This window comes from Sciurus carolinensis, chromosome 19 (assembly GCF_902686445.1).
Source record: "Sciurus carolinensis chromosome 19, mSciCar1.2, whole genome shotgun sequence".
Taxonomy (NCBI): domain Eukaryota; kingdom Metazoa; phylum Chordata; class Mammalia; order Rodentia; family Sciuridae; genus Sciurus; species Sciurus carolinensis.
This window is the reverse complement of record NC_062231.1, coordinates 5,047,831-5,066,786: the sequence shown is the minus strand read 5'-3', so window position 1 is coordinate 5,066,786 and position 18,956 is coordinate 5,047,831. Positions and strand designations below refer to the sequence as shown.

General features: G+C 36.6%; 1 protein-coding gene across 1 annotated transcript; it reads left to right on the top strand.

Annotated features, from left to right (window-relative positions):
* The first annotated feature begins 13,879 nt into the window (after positions 1-13,879).
* Positions 13,880-14,848, top strand: LOC124971153 (putative vomeronasal receptor-like protein 4). The gene has a single exon (XM_047534938.1). It carries the CDS (start codon positions 13,880-13,882, stop codon positions 14,846-14,848), a length of 969 nt encoding a protein of 322 aa, XP_047390894.1.
* The last annotated feature ends 4,108 nt before the right edge of the window (positions 14,849-18,956 follow it).

Genomic DNA, 18,956 nt, shown 5'->3' with positions numbered 1-18,956 from the left:
GGTGGTCAGCAGAGAATGGGAAGTGCAGGGAGAAGACAGATGGAAAGAATGCAATGAGGGACACCAGGAACAGAGGGGAGGAATCACTTTAGGGACTTCTTTTGCACAGTAGGGTAACTACAGATTAAAATGTGTCTCAAAATAAAATGCCCAATACATTAAAAAAGTAACAATTGAAGAATTGAAAACACTTATTACTATGTTCTGATTACTACAACTTATATAAATGTGCTCAGTTACCATAAGGTACACCACAAAAATGCATATATAAAAATATAACTTTAAAAAGATTTTCCAGTAACCTTTTAAAGATCTGTGAAAAAATTCTCTAAAATAAGAAGAATTTGACATGTCCTAATTCAAAAGATGCAAAAATACAATTTTTAGAATTTCCTAACAATTTTAAGGCATTTTAGTGAATTGGGTTCAAATCATTTCTTTTTTGTTTGTTTGTTTTGTTCTGTTTGGCCAGGTGGGGAACCCAGCAGTGATTAACCAGTGAGTCACACCCCTAACACTTCACAATTTTAGTTTGAGACAGTCTCAATAAGTTGCTTAGGCCCTTGCTAAGTTATTCAAAACTGGCATTAAACTTGCAATCCCCCAGCCTCAACATTCCAAGTACCTTGGATTACAGGTGTGTGCCACTTTGCAATTGCAAAGGAGGAGACATTCTTGTTACAGATTCAGTTAAGCAGCAGTTGTTTCTTCTCAGTCTTTAAAGGATATGTTGCCTTAGGTACCAACAATTTCTGCATTTTCTATGTAATGTGTTTCACATGAGGTCAAAATGTCAATTCAAATTGTAGAGAACATGTGGAAAATTAGTGGCCTTGATAATCCATGCCATGGAAATTATGAATTTGTAATATTGTTATAATCAGAAATAGGAAAATATATTAGAGGTGGTTTACTAAATAGATGCCAGAACTTTATGTCACTGAATATTTCAAATAATAAACTGTGATAAATGTTGAAATGTCACATATCTTCTATTCTATTGCCTCATAATATCATTGCTCCTATCTGGTAATTTTGCCTTTAACTGTATGATCTAAAAAGCAACTGAAAATTGAGACCTGATTTATGTAACTTGTAGAAAGGTTGTACATGTACACCTCCTAAATAATGAAATAATCAAAATGCAGAAGAGCAGTGCCATAATTAATGATCATGTCCAACTAATTCAAATGATGGTTTGCTCTGCCACGGGAATTGCAGAAAGTAACAAATGGAGGAGAAAAGGAGACCTGAGAACACCCTTCACAAAATAAATTCTCCAGACAGCATGAAGACATCTGAAAAGATGCTTCACAGCACATATCATTGGGGAAGTAAAATTAAAACTACCAGAAGATCCTACTAACCATTCATCAATGGCTCAAACTCACACAAAACCCATTAGTGACAAACACTGGTTTGTTGCAGAGCCCAAGAAGTCTCACTGACTGTTGCTGGGATGAAAAATACAGTCTTCTAGGGAAGAGGCACTCTTTTTCTTTATCCATAATAAAGTTACCCTTTGATCCAGCAATCACACTTTCAGATTTTGCCCACATTGTTTGTAAACTGATACCCACAGAAATGGTGTATGGTGTATGTTACTGAAGGGTCAGTACTTGTCCCTAGTGCCAATTTAATAAGGAGGACATTTTCAAATTCTTTAAATATATATATATATATATATATATATATGTGTATATATACATATATATATATTTATATGTTTATATGTTGTGAATGTGTGTATATATATATATATATATATATATATATGTTGTGAATGATCCTTTATTGTTATTTGTTTCCATTTGGTGTTGCTGAGAATAAAACCCAGTGCCTCACACATGCTGGGCAAGCCCTCTACCACTGAACGACACCCCAGTCCTGAGAACATGGTTTTGAGAAAAAGGAAAAGCAGGTATATCATTGGTTTACTAACAAGGGAGAAGCAGGTGTTTCTAACATGTTTGTGTCTTTGGATTTTTGCTATTTTGGTTTTGTTGTTTTGGTTTTGTACTGGGAATTAAATATAGGGAATTGAACTCAACCACTGAGCTACATCCTCAGCCCTATTTTGCATTTTTATTTAGAAATGGGGTCTGAGTTGCTTAGCACCTTGCTTTTGCTAAGTCTGATTTTGAACTCATTACCCTCCTGCCTCAGTGTCCCAAGTCTCTGAGATTACAGGCATGTGCCACCGCACATGGCAGAACAAGGGTTTTTGTAAGAAGTTATTCAAAGTATGCCTTCCAGATACCCCTTGTAAGGAAATTTTGACTCACTTGCTAATTTTGGAAAGAGCCATTCCATAGATCTTCTGGTGCCATCCCTGAAGTCTGATTTACTTTGTTCCTGTGGTGGGTGTGTGCTCAAAGCTGTCTGGATCTAGGATGGGAAAAGGTAATCTTGCTCCCTGCCCACAGTAAAGGAGATGCAGAGGGAGAAGAGAAAAAAATTGCCCATTTTATAAGAAGCCTCAGTGGCAGAGTGGCATGGGCTATATTCAAAACCTGAGGTGGACCACTGCTACATATGCTAGAGCTGATATCAGCTTCATTCACTGACACTGTAAGTTGGAAAGAATACAGACATTCTTTTGAAAATTAAAGGAGAAGCAAATGTACTTTTAAGAAATTTTCATTCAATAAAATAGAGTAGTATATTCATTAGCTCAACAATGATACACAAAAATGAAACTAAAATTCATTTTACTAAGTGAAAGAACCCAGGATGCAAGAGATACTTCTTTCATTACATTTATGTGATTTTCCTGAGAAGACAATATAGAGTAGATGTGAGACTATTGGTTTTCAGGGTTGGACAGAACAGCAGATCTTGGATAAGAAGTGGATAAGACATGGCATTCTGTGACAGCAGTTCCAGCTGCTCTGGAAGCTGAGGCAGGAAGAATAAGCCCACAAGTGTAAGACCAGACTGGGCCTCTCAGCAAGAATCTGTCTCAAAACCAAATAAAAAACCCAGAAAAACCAACAACCAAAAAATATACTGAGGTCACTTTTAATGTGAAGGAACTTTTGTGTACTGTTCTGGCATGACAAAAAATGAATGCCTGTCATTTTTCAAAACCATGGAATACATTTTACAAAGACTGATCTCTAAGTGGGGAAATAAAAAAAAAACTTTAAAAATGAAGTTATCTGAAAAACTTTGACACTTTGACAAATGCTGTTTGAACTGGAATAGATAACATGCAGTAAAGCATACCAACACTGTTCTATAATAGATAAGCAAGTTTGTTAGAGAAATATTGATAAGTAATTCATAAACTGCTCTTAGAATGAAAGAAATATGGATAGGGTTAGTAGTGGGCACTGGGATGTGTGCTGTTGGACAGCAAAGAAACCATCAAGAAAGGAGGTCTAGACAGCCTGTTGCATTGTGTTATGATCAGACACAGCAACATGGACTTGCATAGCTTGGTAATGATACACATGGAAAAATCCAGAAACAAAGATGAAAGTGCCTAAATGCCACAGTTAGTATATATTCAGATATGACTCACAGTTCCATTAAGATTGTCCAGAGCAGTGACAACTACTGCTTTTATGATCCTGCATTATACGTCTTGAAAATTCTTGTAATGAAATAATATTTCAAGAACATTTTTCGTTTTATTTTCAAAATATTGATACATAGTACCCTCTTTTCACAAATATTTTAGCAGCCAGGTATGTGCCTGCCCTATCTATAATCCCAGGTACTTCAGAGGCTATAGCAGGAGAATTTCAAGTTGAAACCATCATCCCAAATTTTGAGAGAATGCCTGAACTTAAAAAAAAAAATAGATGGGGATTAGCTCAATAGTAGAGTGCTGCTGGGTTCACATCTCTGTACCACTGTGAGTGTGTGTGTTTGTGTAGTAGTGAGGCTCAAGGGACCAGCAGCAAGGTAAGCTAGTGTTTTGCCACTGAGCTACATTCTCAGTTCCCCATGTAGCATTTAAAAAAAAAAAAATAAATGAAATAAGATTCCAGTTCAAGCCCAGTCAGAGAGCACAATTTAAAAACTGAAAAAAAACAAGAAAAATAATAACAGTTGGTGACAAAGTAAAGAAATGGCATTCCCATAAATTTCTGCTAGAAATGAAAAATGACATACAGATGTACAGAAAGCAGTTTCATGGTTCCTAAAATGTTCAACATAGAATTATCACATGACCCACCAACTATACTCCCAGTTCTATACCCAAATGACCTGAAAACAGACACTCAAACACTTGTATATGAATGTTCATAGCAGCATTATTCACACTAGCAAAAAGGTGAGAACAACCCAAAAGTCCATCAACAAATGAGTGCATGGACCAAATGTGCTGTGTGTGCACACACATGACAGAAAATCAAAGCAATGCTGATACATGCTACAACATAGATAAATCTCAAAAATATTAAGCTAAATAAGCAAGACCAGAATGAAAAAAATCATATTTGGTATAATTCTATTCATGTGTAATATTCAGGACATGTAAACTCAGTAACTGAAAGTGAAGTGGTGGTCGGCAGGGCCTGAGAGGATGTGGAAGAAAGAGTTTGCTTCATGGATACTTGATTTCCTTTTGTAGTGACTAAAAGATTAGGAAGAAGATAAATTCAATTACACAGCAATATTGTCAGTGTCACTAGATTGTGCATTTTAAATGGTCACTATTATCGGAACGTAACCTAAAAATAATCACAAATATGAGCACACACAACACTGAAATCTACTTAATTGCAAAGGATACCACCTCATCATGGTGAATGACAGAAAGTGGGGAGTTAGAGATTTCCCCCATGTACTCTGAACTCCAGATTCAAACCTTGGCTGGTAACTCTGGCTTCTAGGAGTTTTGAGCCTATTATGTGTTGAGCCTGACTCCATGTTATTTATATATTTAATCCTTACATTTCCACAAGGTTTACAGCCTGTGTGCAGGAATCCTGATTTTATTTATTTTTTTACATTTTATTTTGGTACCAGTGATTGACCCAGGAGAGTTTAACCACAGAGTCACATCCCAAGCCTTTTTAATCTTTTTTTATTTTGAGACAGGATCTGCAAAGTTGCTTAGGGCCTCACTAAGTTGACAAGGCTGGCCTTGAACTTGCAATCCCACTGTCTCGGCCTCCTAAACCACTAGGATTACAGACCTGTGCCAACACAACTGATGAATCTGATTTTACAGATAACTAAATTAAGGCTCAAAGACAGACTGTTACAAGCTCACCCACCATGCAGACCAGGGGTATGACTACTCCTCGAATCCCAAATCATTCTTTTATCTATGACAATAATAAGCCTGTTAGTGGTTGTGTCTAGGTGGAAGGGGAGGAAAGAAGCAGGAATTTAAAAGGGGAACCAGAACATGTTGAGTGTGATATCAGTGTTCATTGTCTTGATGGTGGTGATGGTTTCATAGAGGTAAAAATATATCAAAACACAATGCATTGTTCATTCAATGTGTGCACTTTATATTAACTGAATAAAGTTGTTTTCTTAAAATTAATGAATGATCTGAGATGACACCTCAAACAAGGGAAAAAGAGATAAGAATAAAGCACAGGAAAAGATGCTCAACATCAGGGATCATAGTGAATTTCAACTAATGCATCCATAGTCATGGCTAGAATCCAACAATCTGACAATACTAATTGCTGGTAATGGAATAGTAACAACAGGAATACTCACTCATGGTTGTGGGATCACAAAATTGTGCAGTCCTCTTGGGAAGAGCATTTGGAAATTTCTTATTCAGCTGTAGTCTCACCATCTATCTACTGACCACATCCTATGTGTTTATCTAATGCATTTGAAAGTTGATCTCCACATTAAATCTTGCATGCAAATATTGATAACATCTTGGACTGGGGATGTGGCTCAGTGGTAGACCACCTGCCTAGCGAGCATGAATCTTCAATCCCCAGAATCACACACACAAAACTCTTTCTAGCTTTTTTACTTATAATTGCTGTTCTCAGTAGTGCAGTAACAAACAAGAAAAGACAAGGAGGCATCTTAAATGCATCTTACTTAGGGAAACTGCTGAGTTGAAATGCCCCATCTGTGTGATTCTTAGTATATGACACCATGGATAAGGGTAAACAAAAAGCAAGATCAAGATTACTGATTGCAGGGGATTTGGTTGGAATAAGAGAGGATGGATAAGTATGATTTGGGGGTTTTTGAACACTGAATGTATTCCATATGATACCATAATGGTGACAATTTAAGACTGTGTTTTTTCTCAATACTTTAAACAACAGTGTAGCCAGGCATGGTGGTGCACACCTATAATCCCAGAGACTTGGGAGGTTGAGAATGAAGATCACAATTTCAACACCAGCCTTGGCAATTTATTGAGGCCCTGAGCAACTTAGTTAGACCCTGTCTCTAAATTAAAATATAAAAAAGGCTGGGGATGTGACTCAGTGGTTAGGCATCTGAAAGACTGATATATCTATATTGGTATAATTATATTATTTGGTAATTACATCAAATGCATTATAGAAATTCAGGATATAAAAACTAGAGGAAACTGCCTGGGGAGCAGGTATACAGGCTCATTATACAATAAGCTTCATTTTTCTGTAAACCTGAAAATGTCCTATAAACATGTATTAATTATGACAAACAGAACAGGTTTATGATTTTCATTCCTCCACCATACTCTAATTTGGGACTGGTCCTTGACAATCAACAAATGTGTCTTTGTACTGAAAATTCATGGCCCTCAGAAACCCTGTCTTCCCTTGAAATCACACCAGAGACCCTGCATCTTATAGAAGAAAAAGTAGGTCCACATCTTCAACTTGTTGGCTTAGGATCAGACTTCCTTAACAGGACTCCCATAGCATAAGAAATAAAAGCAAGCATCAATAACTGGGATAGATTCAAACTAAACAGCTTTCTCTCAGCAAAGGAAACTCTCAGCAATGTGAAGAGAGAGCCTACAGAGTGGGAGAATATCTTTGCCACTCATACTTCAGATAGAGTACTAATTTCCAGAATATATAAAAAACGCAAAAAAATCTACACCAAGAGTACAAATAACCCAATCAACAAATGGGCTAAGGACATGAACAGACACTTCACAGAAGAAGATCTACAACCAATCGACAAACATGAAAAAATGTTCATCATCTGTAGTAATAAGAGAAATGCAAATCAAAACTACACTAAGATTCCATCTCACCCCAATTAGAATGGCAATTATCAAGATTACAAGCAACAATAGGTGTTGGAGAGAATGTGGGGTAAAAGGTACACTCATACATTGCTGGTGGGGCTGCAAATTAGTGCAGTCACTCTGGAAAGCAGTGTGGAGATTCCTTAGAAAACTTGGAATGGAACCACCATTTGACCCAGCTATCCCACTCCTTGGCCTATACCCAAAGGACTTCAAATCAGCATACTACAGAGATACAGCCACATCAATGTTCATAGTTGCTCAATTCACAATAGCCAGACTGTGGAACCAACCTAGATGCCCTTCAATTGATGAATGGATAAAGAAACTGTAATATATATATATATATATAGATATATATATATATATATATATATACACACACAATGGAATATTACTCAACTATAAAGAATAATAAAATTATGGCATTTACAGGAAAATGATTGAAATTGGAGAATATCATGCTAAGTGAGATAAGCCAATCTCAAAAATCCAAAAGATGAATGATCTCACTGATAAGCAGATGATGACACATAATGGGGGGGCAAGAATGGAGCAAGGAGGGACTGTTTAGAGGGAAAAGTGAGGTGGGACGGGTGGGGGGAAGGAAAAAATAACAGAATGAATCAAACATCATTACTCTATGTAAATGTATGATTATGCAAATGCTATGCTGTTACTCCATGTACAAACAGAAATAACATGTATCCCATTTATTTACAATAAAAATAAATTTAAAAAAAAGAAGAAACCCTGTCTTCATTTGATTCTCTTTCCCTGTAATGTTTGCTGGTCCTATCTTATCAGCTGGTCAATTTTACATTTTATATTCTCTTTAGAGAACAGTGAACAAAGGACTTCAGAAGGAAATTGGTACCTCAGACCCATAGGGTGTTCCTACCCCTTTCTGAAGTGAGTTTCTTATACTCGTGATTGAAGGGGAAATGATTTTAGATGCTTTAAAATGTCCACCTCACTTCCACCATGTTACATATAAAATGAGAGTAGTTTCCATTCCTTTCATGATCAAGGTTTGATAGGAAATGAAGATGAAAGAGGTAAAGAGGTGTGCTGAAACACATTAAAGGACTAATAAATGGTGACATGTTATTATGAACAAAATATTGCTGATCAGAGATTTGGCAGATATTTAGTATTATGGACAACTCCACACTGTTTAATTTTATATTAAAATAACACTTTTCCTGTTTGGACAATCCATTCCTACACTTTGTGAGTGAAACTAAGCAACCGAAGTCAGGATTGGGGCCTGTGAATTAATTCTATCCAGCTCAAGTTCCTCAACATCCTCACAACCATGTTTAGTAGATGTGGACATGACCAGAGCCAGTCAAGTATTTTCTTCACAATTCTTAACAAAAGTTAGCAAGACACAGGTTTTCATTTTGGTTGCTAGGGGGGAAAGGAGAGAGTCCTGCATGACTGACATCCAAGGTTCTCACATTAACTGTGGCTAGGCTGGAATCTGCAGTAGCTGAACAAGTTACCTTTTAAACAGGTGTGACTCATGCACCTTCCCTATTTGGTTTTGTCTTTAATAATGACAACATATTGCTGCATATTCAAACATAAATTAGGAGAGAGTGGTGAAAAAATGGACTACAATGGGGTCTAGTCAAGAACCCACAGATTGTGATGGGAGTAAAAATCACCACAATGAAGAGAAAACTGGCTCCCTCAGGAAGAAGGCTTTTAACCCACCTTCATGCCCAACCTGAGCAACCCCATTAGTCATGATTCTTCCTTCCCTCCACATTTCCTTTCCTCCTTCCTTCTTACCTCCCACCCTTGCTCCCTTCCTGGATTTCTGTCTTGGAGAACATGTCCCACACCATTCTCCATATTTTCTTCTCAAAACCAAGGCATTTAGAAGTCAAAACTCACTGTTGGACATATTCACTGGTATTGGGATGTCATTACTTGGAGTTGTTTCAGTAGGCAGATCTAGGATGTATATATAACATTAGTTTTGTCAGTTCATTTTATTTTATGCTAGGTCATGCCTAAATGGGGATAATAGGAGGGCTATTATATTTGTTTGCTAGGAATGTTATGCAAATAATAACCCAGGCTCCTCTGATGTTGGAAAACGAGCACTGCACGCAAAAAGTTTTCAACCAGATGCTCCTTGATTACAATTGTCTAAGAATGAAAGAAGTGTATTCTTGCCCCCCTCTGGGGATGACTTCCCTACCTAGTGCAAGACAGGAACTGTCAGATTTCAGATGCAACACAAAGATTACCAGTCTATTGAGAGATGAGCTAAAGTCACCTGTGACATATAACTTTATCTTGGAAGCCTCAGCTCCAAATCTGAGTGGAAGAGGAGGCAGAGGAGGCTCCTGTGTAGGTTCTGGAGGAAGGCAATTTGAAGTCTGACTCTTACTAACTCAAATCCAGGACACAGGTATGTATTCCTAATGTGCCACAGGACTTCTTTGAACTTGTACTATGATTTTTGTGAATTTTTATTGTATCATTTTAAATTCATACTATTATTACCATATATAATTTTACAAATATTATCTTACATGAGTGATTTTTCCAGCATAAAGACTCACAAGTTATAATAACTAAAAAGGCCACGAATTTCTAGCTGTATATTATTTTCTGGAAATTAAAATATTTCAAAACTTCTTTTGGTAATTTATAAGCTTACAGACTTACCTGATAAAAATTCTATCTAATATTATCTTATTTTGCATAGTAATTTCAAATAAAATGTGTTGTGTGTATTTTTACATGAAAGCAGAATCACTGCATTCTTTAAAATGGTCCTTGGTACACTACATCAGAATTACCTTGTCTTTACTATAGCATGAACATAGATGTTCAATGGAGTTGTATCTATACTTTTAAAATATTCTACAGGTGCCAGGAGAGAGAAAAGTAGTAGAATAAACTTCATTTTTTAATTCAAAAATACTATTTTTTATGGGTTGTCCTAGTGATATTAGGATACACAAACACAGGTTCATTTTTCTGGTTACGGTATATTACCCCTTATGTCAGAGAATAGTTTCCTTGATACCTGATGGATATGGAATTTAAATATTCTCCTAGCTGATCTCCAAGCTTTAGATTTGTTCTTAAACATAATCATTAAGAAAGCACATACAGCAAAATCCTACAATGAAAAAAACTGAGGCAATTAGCCATGGAATTTGTGTTGAAAAATTCATCTTTAATTGCATCAGGCAATAAATATCATTGATACTCTTTTGATAGATTTAAAAGTGTAATGTGGCATGTAAAAGATTGTTTAAAAATAAATATTTTCCTGTTCAAAAAAAGAAATCACAGAATTTAGCACTAGAATTTTCCACAACTAGTATTCCCTTATAGGTAGATTTGCTGAATTTTGAAATATAAAAATTATCCAAATACTGCAAAGAGACAATAAAACACTAGAATTTAAATTTGTGATCAATTAAAAAATGCATCTCTTTCATGATATGAGAGAGTGCTATTATCATAGAAAACTCTAGGTTCCCTTAAATGGATACAGTTTACATCCTCCTCTGTTATAATACTTTGTCCCTTGAAACAAAGTTTTTCTAGAATTCTCCTCTTCTCCAAACTTTTCTATGAGCTTTAGAGTTATTTTTTACTAATGCATAATCCCTAAGAAATTGCATAGAATTTAAAAGAATTTTCAATAAGTAGAATAAATCTGACATAAATTTCCTATGTACATATATGAATGCACCACAGTGAATCACTGAATACATCCAAAAGAATGGGGTCCTAATTAGAATAAAATACATCCCATGTTTGTATACCTATATCAAAATGGATTCTACTGTCATGTATATCTAAAAAGAATCAATAATAAAAAATTTGATTATATTAAATATATTGATGCTTCCAGAACTAAAATTTAGAATTCCTTTTTAATGATTTCACTAATTTTTATGCAGTAAAGAGAGGTAGTTTATGATAATATAGAGAAAAAGTATTTTTTTCATGGAAAACATTTTCTTTTCTAAATTGTTTTCCACCACTCCTTCCACTAGAATCTTGACTGATGATGTTCTGAATTGAAAACTTCCTTCACAAAACATTTTCCAAATATAGTTTCAATCCAGTTACTGGATGATTACAGACTTCATATTTGCATGTTCATTAAGGTAAATAAAGCAAAACCTTCAGGAATTTGGGTAATTTAGAAGGAGAAGGAAGTTGTAACTAGATCATATTAGTGGAGATGTTTTGCATCATGGTTTGCAAATATTTAAATACAGCCATTGGTAGGAGGATGACTGAAGTTTGGAAACAAGGGCAGGCTTTGTGAAAGAGAATCAAAGGTCTGAGTGTTTCAGGGCCTGAGTTTATATTGCTGTAAGAGAGTCATGTAAGGCATGTTATATGAAGAATATTCCAATATCCTCCAAACAGAAGTCTTCCACTTGTTCTTCAACTTGGTCATGGGGGACTGTCCTTTACTAGCCTTGGTGATGGATAATTAGTTGCAGTGTGGCAGGTTGTATTTGACAGGTTCTGATAAAAGCATTGATTGTAGGTTTTTGATACTTAGTTAACTTTGAAGTTGAATGTTTCATTGCCTTTAATATGAGTGTGTGTGTGTGTAATCTATTCCTTTCTGTATCTCCTGAGAGATCAAAGAATTGGTTAGTTTCTAGGTTAATGTCCCACCTTGCTGCTTTCTACACAAATAGCCCTAGGCTTTAAATTGGGTTTCCAGGTAATTTTGGCCTGGTGTTTTGACAGTGCCCCTCCTAGTTTGTCTTTTTCTAACCCTGTAACTGTTTTCTGTTCTCTTACTTCACAAAACACACAAAATCTTGGGTAGTATATATCCAAACAGGAAAAAATACTGTTAGCTCCATTTGTGTTTAGATTAAACTTTTTAATGAAAAGTATTTGAAGACCCTCATCCTTGTGATATGTTATTGGTATACCCCAAAATGGGCTATTTGGGTACCCATAACTAAATCTCTTGTGTTTCTATTTATTCATTTCTATGCTTTTGCCTTGATGTTATAAGGATTATGTCCAGGTTATGACCACCTTTAACTCTGCTTTCCATCAGAAAGGTTACAATGAATATGGAGACTCAGAAAATAGTTACAGCCACTTTCACAGTGTTGCACACATCAAAAAATTTAAGTCCTGACTTAAAGAGATTCAATAAATAGTCAGAATTAGAGCCATGACCCTGTGATTCAATGTCATGCTTACTATGTACCTGCAGGACTCTGAAGGTACATATATTAAAGAATAACTAAGAAAGATGTGGCATTAGTTCTCACTTCTGTGCAACTCATCCTCTTTCAGACATATATGTAAGGCATACCCCATCACCAGTGGAATGGTGGGACTATTCTCCCTAACGCAAAAGACTAACAAAAGTGAAAACAAACTATAGCATTTCTTACAAGAGATAAAAATTGATAAGGGGTCCACACCAGCTGTGTCCCTATTTAGCTGGAAGGGATTTGGAATGTGGAAACATCTAAATTTATTGCATGTGGAAGTTAGAAAATGAGAAGAAAAATGTAGAATACTAACTGGATCAAATAATCAAAGTTTGCCAAAGAAGGTCAATCTTACATACACATTTCCTATCTATGCTATGATATCCTTAATATATCATGTTTACTCTCCCACAACAAGATTAGGAAAGATTAATAAAACAATAATGAATATTTCTATTGTGCTTCATATACATGAAGCATATATTTAATTACTCACTCCAACAACACCAGGAGGAAAGTAACCTGATTTCTATTTACTCATGATATAAACTAAGAGACCTAAGTAGTTAGATGAGGTGAACATGTTCCCCCAGCTAGAAAATGGTGAGACCTGAGTTAAATGAAGGTCATGTGTGTGGAAGAAAGAAATTACTAAACCCCTTACAATTCTGCATGTGAATAAAGAAATCATGGAAATGGGCATGTTGTGATTATTTTCCTGAAAGATTCTTAATTCTTTTTTCTAATATTTTCAGTTGTAAATGGACATGATACATTTGTATTATTTATTTATATACATGTGGTGCTGAGGATCAATCTCAGTACCTCACATACACTACTCAAGTGATGACCACTGAGCTACAACTGCAACCCAAGATTCTTATGTCTACTGATCCAAATTTAACATCCATAGTTTACATTAAATAATTTTCATTTAAGTAGCAAGATTTCAGATATTGCAGATCCAAGCTAGTTAAAGCAACATCTTCACCTTTAAGAAACCTGCAGACAAGATTGAAGAGCAAACAAAAGCTCACCATTAAATAGTATAGCTCATGCTACAGAGGAGAACATGTACAGGCACAAGACAGAGGTAAGACCTGAGCACTTCCATGAGCTATGTGGGAGTGTACAAAATCATTCCTCTGAAGAATGAGGAATGTTTGAGATGAAATTTTTAACTTATTTTTTATTTATTTTTTTTCTTTTTCAGCATTTGGGATAAATCAGTGCCTCGCTCATGCTAGGCGAGTGCTCTACCATGGAGGTACACACCAGCTCTTGACTCAAAATTAACATGAAAAATGAGACTCTGTCCGATTTACAAAGACTTTTGTCATTTTGGTAAATGATGATTGAAGAGATTGTAAAGGGTAATAGACTGACTGAAATCATGTCAATAAAAACATTATTGCCATCAAATGTCCCTGTTTTGTTTCCCAGGTTCCCCATGAAGATGAACCAACATTTCCATCTTACTACCATAAGAAATGCCTTCTATCCCCAAGCTGCTATTGGGATCTCAACCAACACCTTTCTGCTTTGCCTCCACATTGCTGCTGTCTTTGTGGGCCACAACCCCAGACTCACTGACCTGCCCATCACCCACTTGGCTCTCACACACATCTTCATGCTCTGCACCTTGGGCCTTTTGGCATCAACAGACATTTGGGACGTGCAGGAACTTCCAGGAGACTTCAAATGCAAAGTGCTTATCTTTCTGAACAGGGTCATGAGAGGACTCTCCATCTGCACCACTTGTGTCCTGAGTGTGCTTCAGGCTGTCACCATCAGCCCCAGCAGCTCCTGGTTGGCCAACTTCAAATTTAAATCCACAAATCCCATTGTGTGGCTATTTCTGTTCTTATGGGTCCTCACCATGTGCATCTCTAGCAACCTGCTCCTCTGCACTGTGGCCCCACCTAATAAGACCCAGCCTGATCTTCTCACCCTCACTGAGCATTGTTCCCTCCTGCTCATGAGCTACAGAGACAGGAGCCTCTTTCTTGCCCTGATGGCATTTAGATATGTCTTATTTCTGGGTCTTATGGTTCTTTCCAGTGCATACATGATAATTCTCTTGCATAGACATGGACAGCAATCTGTGTCTCTTCATAGCTCCAGGTGTTCTCCAAGAAGCTCTCCAGAACAAAGGGCCACTCACTCCATCCTGCTGCTCATCAGCTGCCATGAGATCCTGTATTGTTTGGACTCCATCATTTCACTATTCATAGGCATGGCCTGGACCAGGGACCCCATCCTGCTGCATCTCCAAATGCTTGTGGCCAATGGCTACGGCACCATCAGTCCTTTGGTGCTGATCAGAGCTGATACTCAAATAATAAAAGTTACCCAAAACAAATGGAAAAACAAAGTTCAACTTCTGACTAACCTAAAGAAACTATGTCACTGTCATTAAAATTATTTTCTCTATTTTGTAAAATTTTTCCTCTTGAAAAATTATTAAGATAGGATTAACATTTCCTGTTAGAATGAAGTAATCTAAGGAGTTAGCAAATAGCTTTTGGATAATTTTTCCTGTGTCTCAATCATTTTTTTAAATATTTACATTAATTATCAAAATATCTGGTTTTATTTGCATATTATAAATATTTATAGTTTACATTTACATTGTAACTCACACCTTTATACTGGGGCTATTTTCTTTCTCCCTGCATTATAATTCTTAAACTTCTATCAGTGAAATTACATTAGAGGCATATTTGTGCTTTTCTCTTTTTTGTCTGATAATAGATGCATGCTTATATTCAAGCTACTTAGGGGAATGAGGCAGTAGGACTACAAGTTTGAGAATACCCTGGGTAACAGTGACACTCTGTCTCTAATTAAAAATAAAAGGGTGGAAAAGGGGAGCAGCATCTTACTGTGCAGATATGGCCAAGTCCAAGAACAACAGCATGCACAACCAATCCCGAAAATGGCACACAATTGGCATCAAGAAACCCCGATCACAAGGATATAAATCTCTTAAGGAGGTGGACCTCATGTTCTGAGAAATATGTGTTTTGCCAAGAAGCACAAGAAGGGCCTGAAAAAGGTGCAATGCCATGAGAGCATGTGCTGAGACTGTCAAGGCCTTGGTAAAGCCTAAGGAGATTAAGCCCAAGGTGCCAGCTGCAAGCTTAATCTCCTTGCCTTGCTTGCCATCCCAAGCACAGGAAGCATGTTCATGCTCACAAGGTCAGGAAGTGCAGGCTTTCCTGGCCAAAGATCAAAGACACGCCCAAGCCCAAGCCCAAGCCAAGAACCAGTCTGCAACTCCAGCTGCAGTACTGGTTCCAGCTCCTGATCCTGCTCCCACTCCCAAAGGTGCCCAGGTCCTTGTTAAGGGTCCATAGTAAAATCCTCTATGAATGTGAGAACTGAAGGATGGTGTGACCCCTGAACTTCTGTCTATGGAAACTGGTTTAAATAAATCCACAGGCAGGAAAAAAAAAGAGGGGGTAGGAGATGTGGCCTTTTGTTGGACCAGCCTGTGGTTCACTTCCCTATACCCAAACTACTACTACAACAACCAGGAAAACAAAATTCCATGAATACCATGAGATAGCAATTCATGAACAATAGAATGGCTGCATTGTTTAAAAAAGGGAAGTAAGAGTTGTTCACCATGCAAAGAAATCGGAGGTCGCACACACTTCTAGTAAGAATATAAAATAGTATAGTAGGTATAGAAAAAAATTTGTTGGTTGCTAAAAATTTAAACAGAATTACCATATGACCTACTAATTCCATTCCTATATTCCCCAAAGTACTGAAAACAGATATTCAAACATTTGTATGTGAATGTTAATGGCAGCACCATTAACATTAGGAAATAGATGACAATCCAAAGGTCCATCAAGAGAAGAATGAATAGTCCAAATAAGCACTTGTACATATGTATTCATATAAACAAATATATATCTATATGTATCATCCATATGTATGTTTGAATATTAGTCTGCCATATATATGTTTCAATATTACTCTGCCACAATAAATGAAGTATTGATGCAGGCTACCGAATGGATAAATCTCAGAAATATTAAGTGAAGTAAACAAAGTCAGACTTGAAATGTTACATATACTATAACTACACTCATATAAAACATTCAATATTTGGAAATATCAGAGTCAGAAAAGAGAAAGGGGGTTTCCAGGGACTGGGAAGGTATGAGTGTGAGTGTCTGCCTAACAGATACATGGTTTTCTTCCAGTGATTAAAATATTTGAAACAAGGTAAAGGTGGTAATTAAACCACCTTTGTATTATAACACAACATTGTAAATGTCATTACATCACATATTTTATAATGGGCACTCTTATGAGAATTCAACCTCAATAAAACCAATAAGAAGAAAATCCTGAAAGCACTAAAGTCTACTACATTATAGTTCAAGGTGATAGAAAGAACTGTGGAATTGGACATAACTTTTCTTTTTTTTTTTTTTTTTATTATAAAATTGTAAACAAATGGGATACATGTTGTTTCTCTGTCTGTACATGGCGTAAAGGCATACCATTTGTGTAATCATAAATCTACATAGGGTAATGGTGTTTGATTCATTCTGCCATTTTTTCCCCTTCCCCCCCTCCCCTCCCACCCTTCCCCTCCATCTATACAGTCCTTCCTTCCTCCATTCCTGCCCCCCTCCCTAAACCCAACTCCAACCCCAACACTAACCCTTCCCACCCCCCATTATGTGTCATCATCCACTTATTAGCGATATCATTCTTCCTTTGGTTTTTTGAGATTGGCTTATCTCACTTAGCATGATATTCTCCAGTTTCATCCATTTGCCTGCAAATGCCATAATTTTATCATTCTTTATGGCTGAGTAATATTCCATTGTATATATATACCACATTTTCTTTATCCATTCATCAATTGAAGGACATCTAGGTTGGTTCCACAATCTGGCTATTGTGAACTGAGCAGCTATGAACATTGATGTGGCTGTATCTCTGTAATATGCTGATTTTAAGTCCTTTGGGTATAGGCCAAGGAGTGGGATAGCTGGGTCAAATGGTGTTTCCATTCCAAGTTTTCTAAGGAATCTCCACACTGCTTTCCAGAGTGGCTGCACTAATTTGCAACCCCACCAGCAATGTAAGAGTGTACCTTTCTCCCCACATCCTCGCCAACACCTGTTGTTGGTTGTATTCTTAATAATTGCCATTCTAATTGGGGTGAGATGGAATCTTAGGGTGGTTTTGATTTGCATTTCTCTTATTACTAGAGATGTTGAACATTTTTCCATATGTTTGTTGATTGCTTGTATATCTTCTTCTGTGAAGTGTCTATTCATTTCGTTAGCCCATTTGTCGTTTGGATTATTTACATTCTTGGTGTAGAGTTTTTTGAGTTCTTTATAGATTCTGGAGATTAGCGCTCTATCTGAAGTATGATTGGCAAAGATTTTCTCCCACTCTGTAGGCTCTTTCTTTGCATTGCTGATAGTTTCCTTTGCTGAGAGAAAGCTTTTTAGTTTGAATCTATCCCAGTTATTAATTCTTGCTTTTATTTCTTGTGCTATGGGAGTCCTGTTGAGGAAGTCTGGTCCTAAGCCGACATGTTGAAGCTCTGGACCTACTTTTTCTTCTATAAGATGCAAGGTCTCTGGTCTGATTCCGAGATCCTTAATCCATTTTGAGTTTAGTTTCGTGCATGGTGAGAGATATGGGTTTAGTTTCATTCTGTTGCATATGGATTTCCAATTCTCCCAGCACCATTTGTTGAAGAGGCTATCTTTTCTCCATTGCATATTTTTGGCCCCTTTGTGTAGTATGAGAAAATTGTATTTATTTGGGTTTGTGTCCGTGTCCTCTATTCTGTACCATTGATCCACCTTTCTATTTTGGTACCAATACCATGCCGTTTTTGTTACTATTGCTTTGTAGTAGAGTTGAAGATCTGGTATTGCGATACCCCCTGCTTCACTCTTTCTGCCAAGGATTGCTTTAGCTATTCTGGGTTTTTTATTCTTCCAGATGAATTTCATAATTGCTTGCTCTATTTCTGTAAGGTACATCATTGGGATTTTAATTGGAATTGCATTGAATCTGTATAGCACTTTTGGTAGTATGGCCATTTTGACAATATTAATTCTTCCTATCCAAGAACATGGGAGATCTTTCCATCTTCTAAGGTTTTCTTGAATTTCTTTCTTTAGTGTTCTGTAGTTCTCATTGTAGAGGTCTTTCACCTCTTTTGTGAGATTGATTCCCAAATACTTTATTTTTTTCGAAGCTATTGTGAATGGGGTAGTTTTCCTAATTTCTCTTTCTGAAGATTCATCGCTTATATATAAAAATGCCTTCGATTTATGTGCATTGATCTTATATCCCGCTACTTTACTGAATTCACTTATGAGATCTAAAAGTTTTCTGGTGGAATTTCCTGGTTCCTCTAAGTATACCATCATATCATCAGCAAATAGGGATAGTTTGAGTTCTTCTTTTCCTATTCGTATCCCTTTAATTTCTTTGGTCTGTCTAATTGCTCTGGCTAGAGTTTCAAGGAC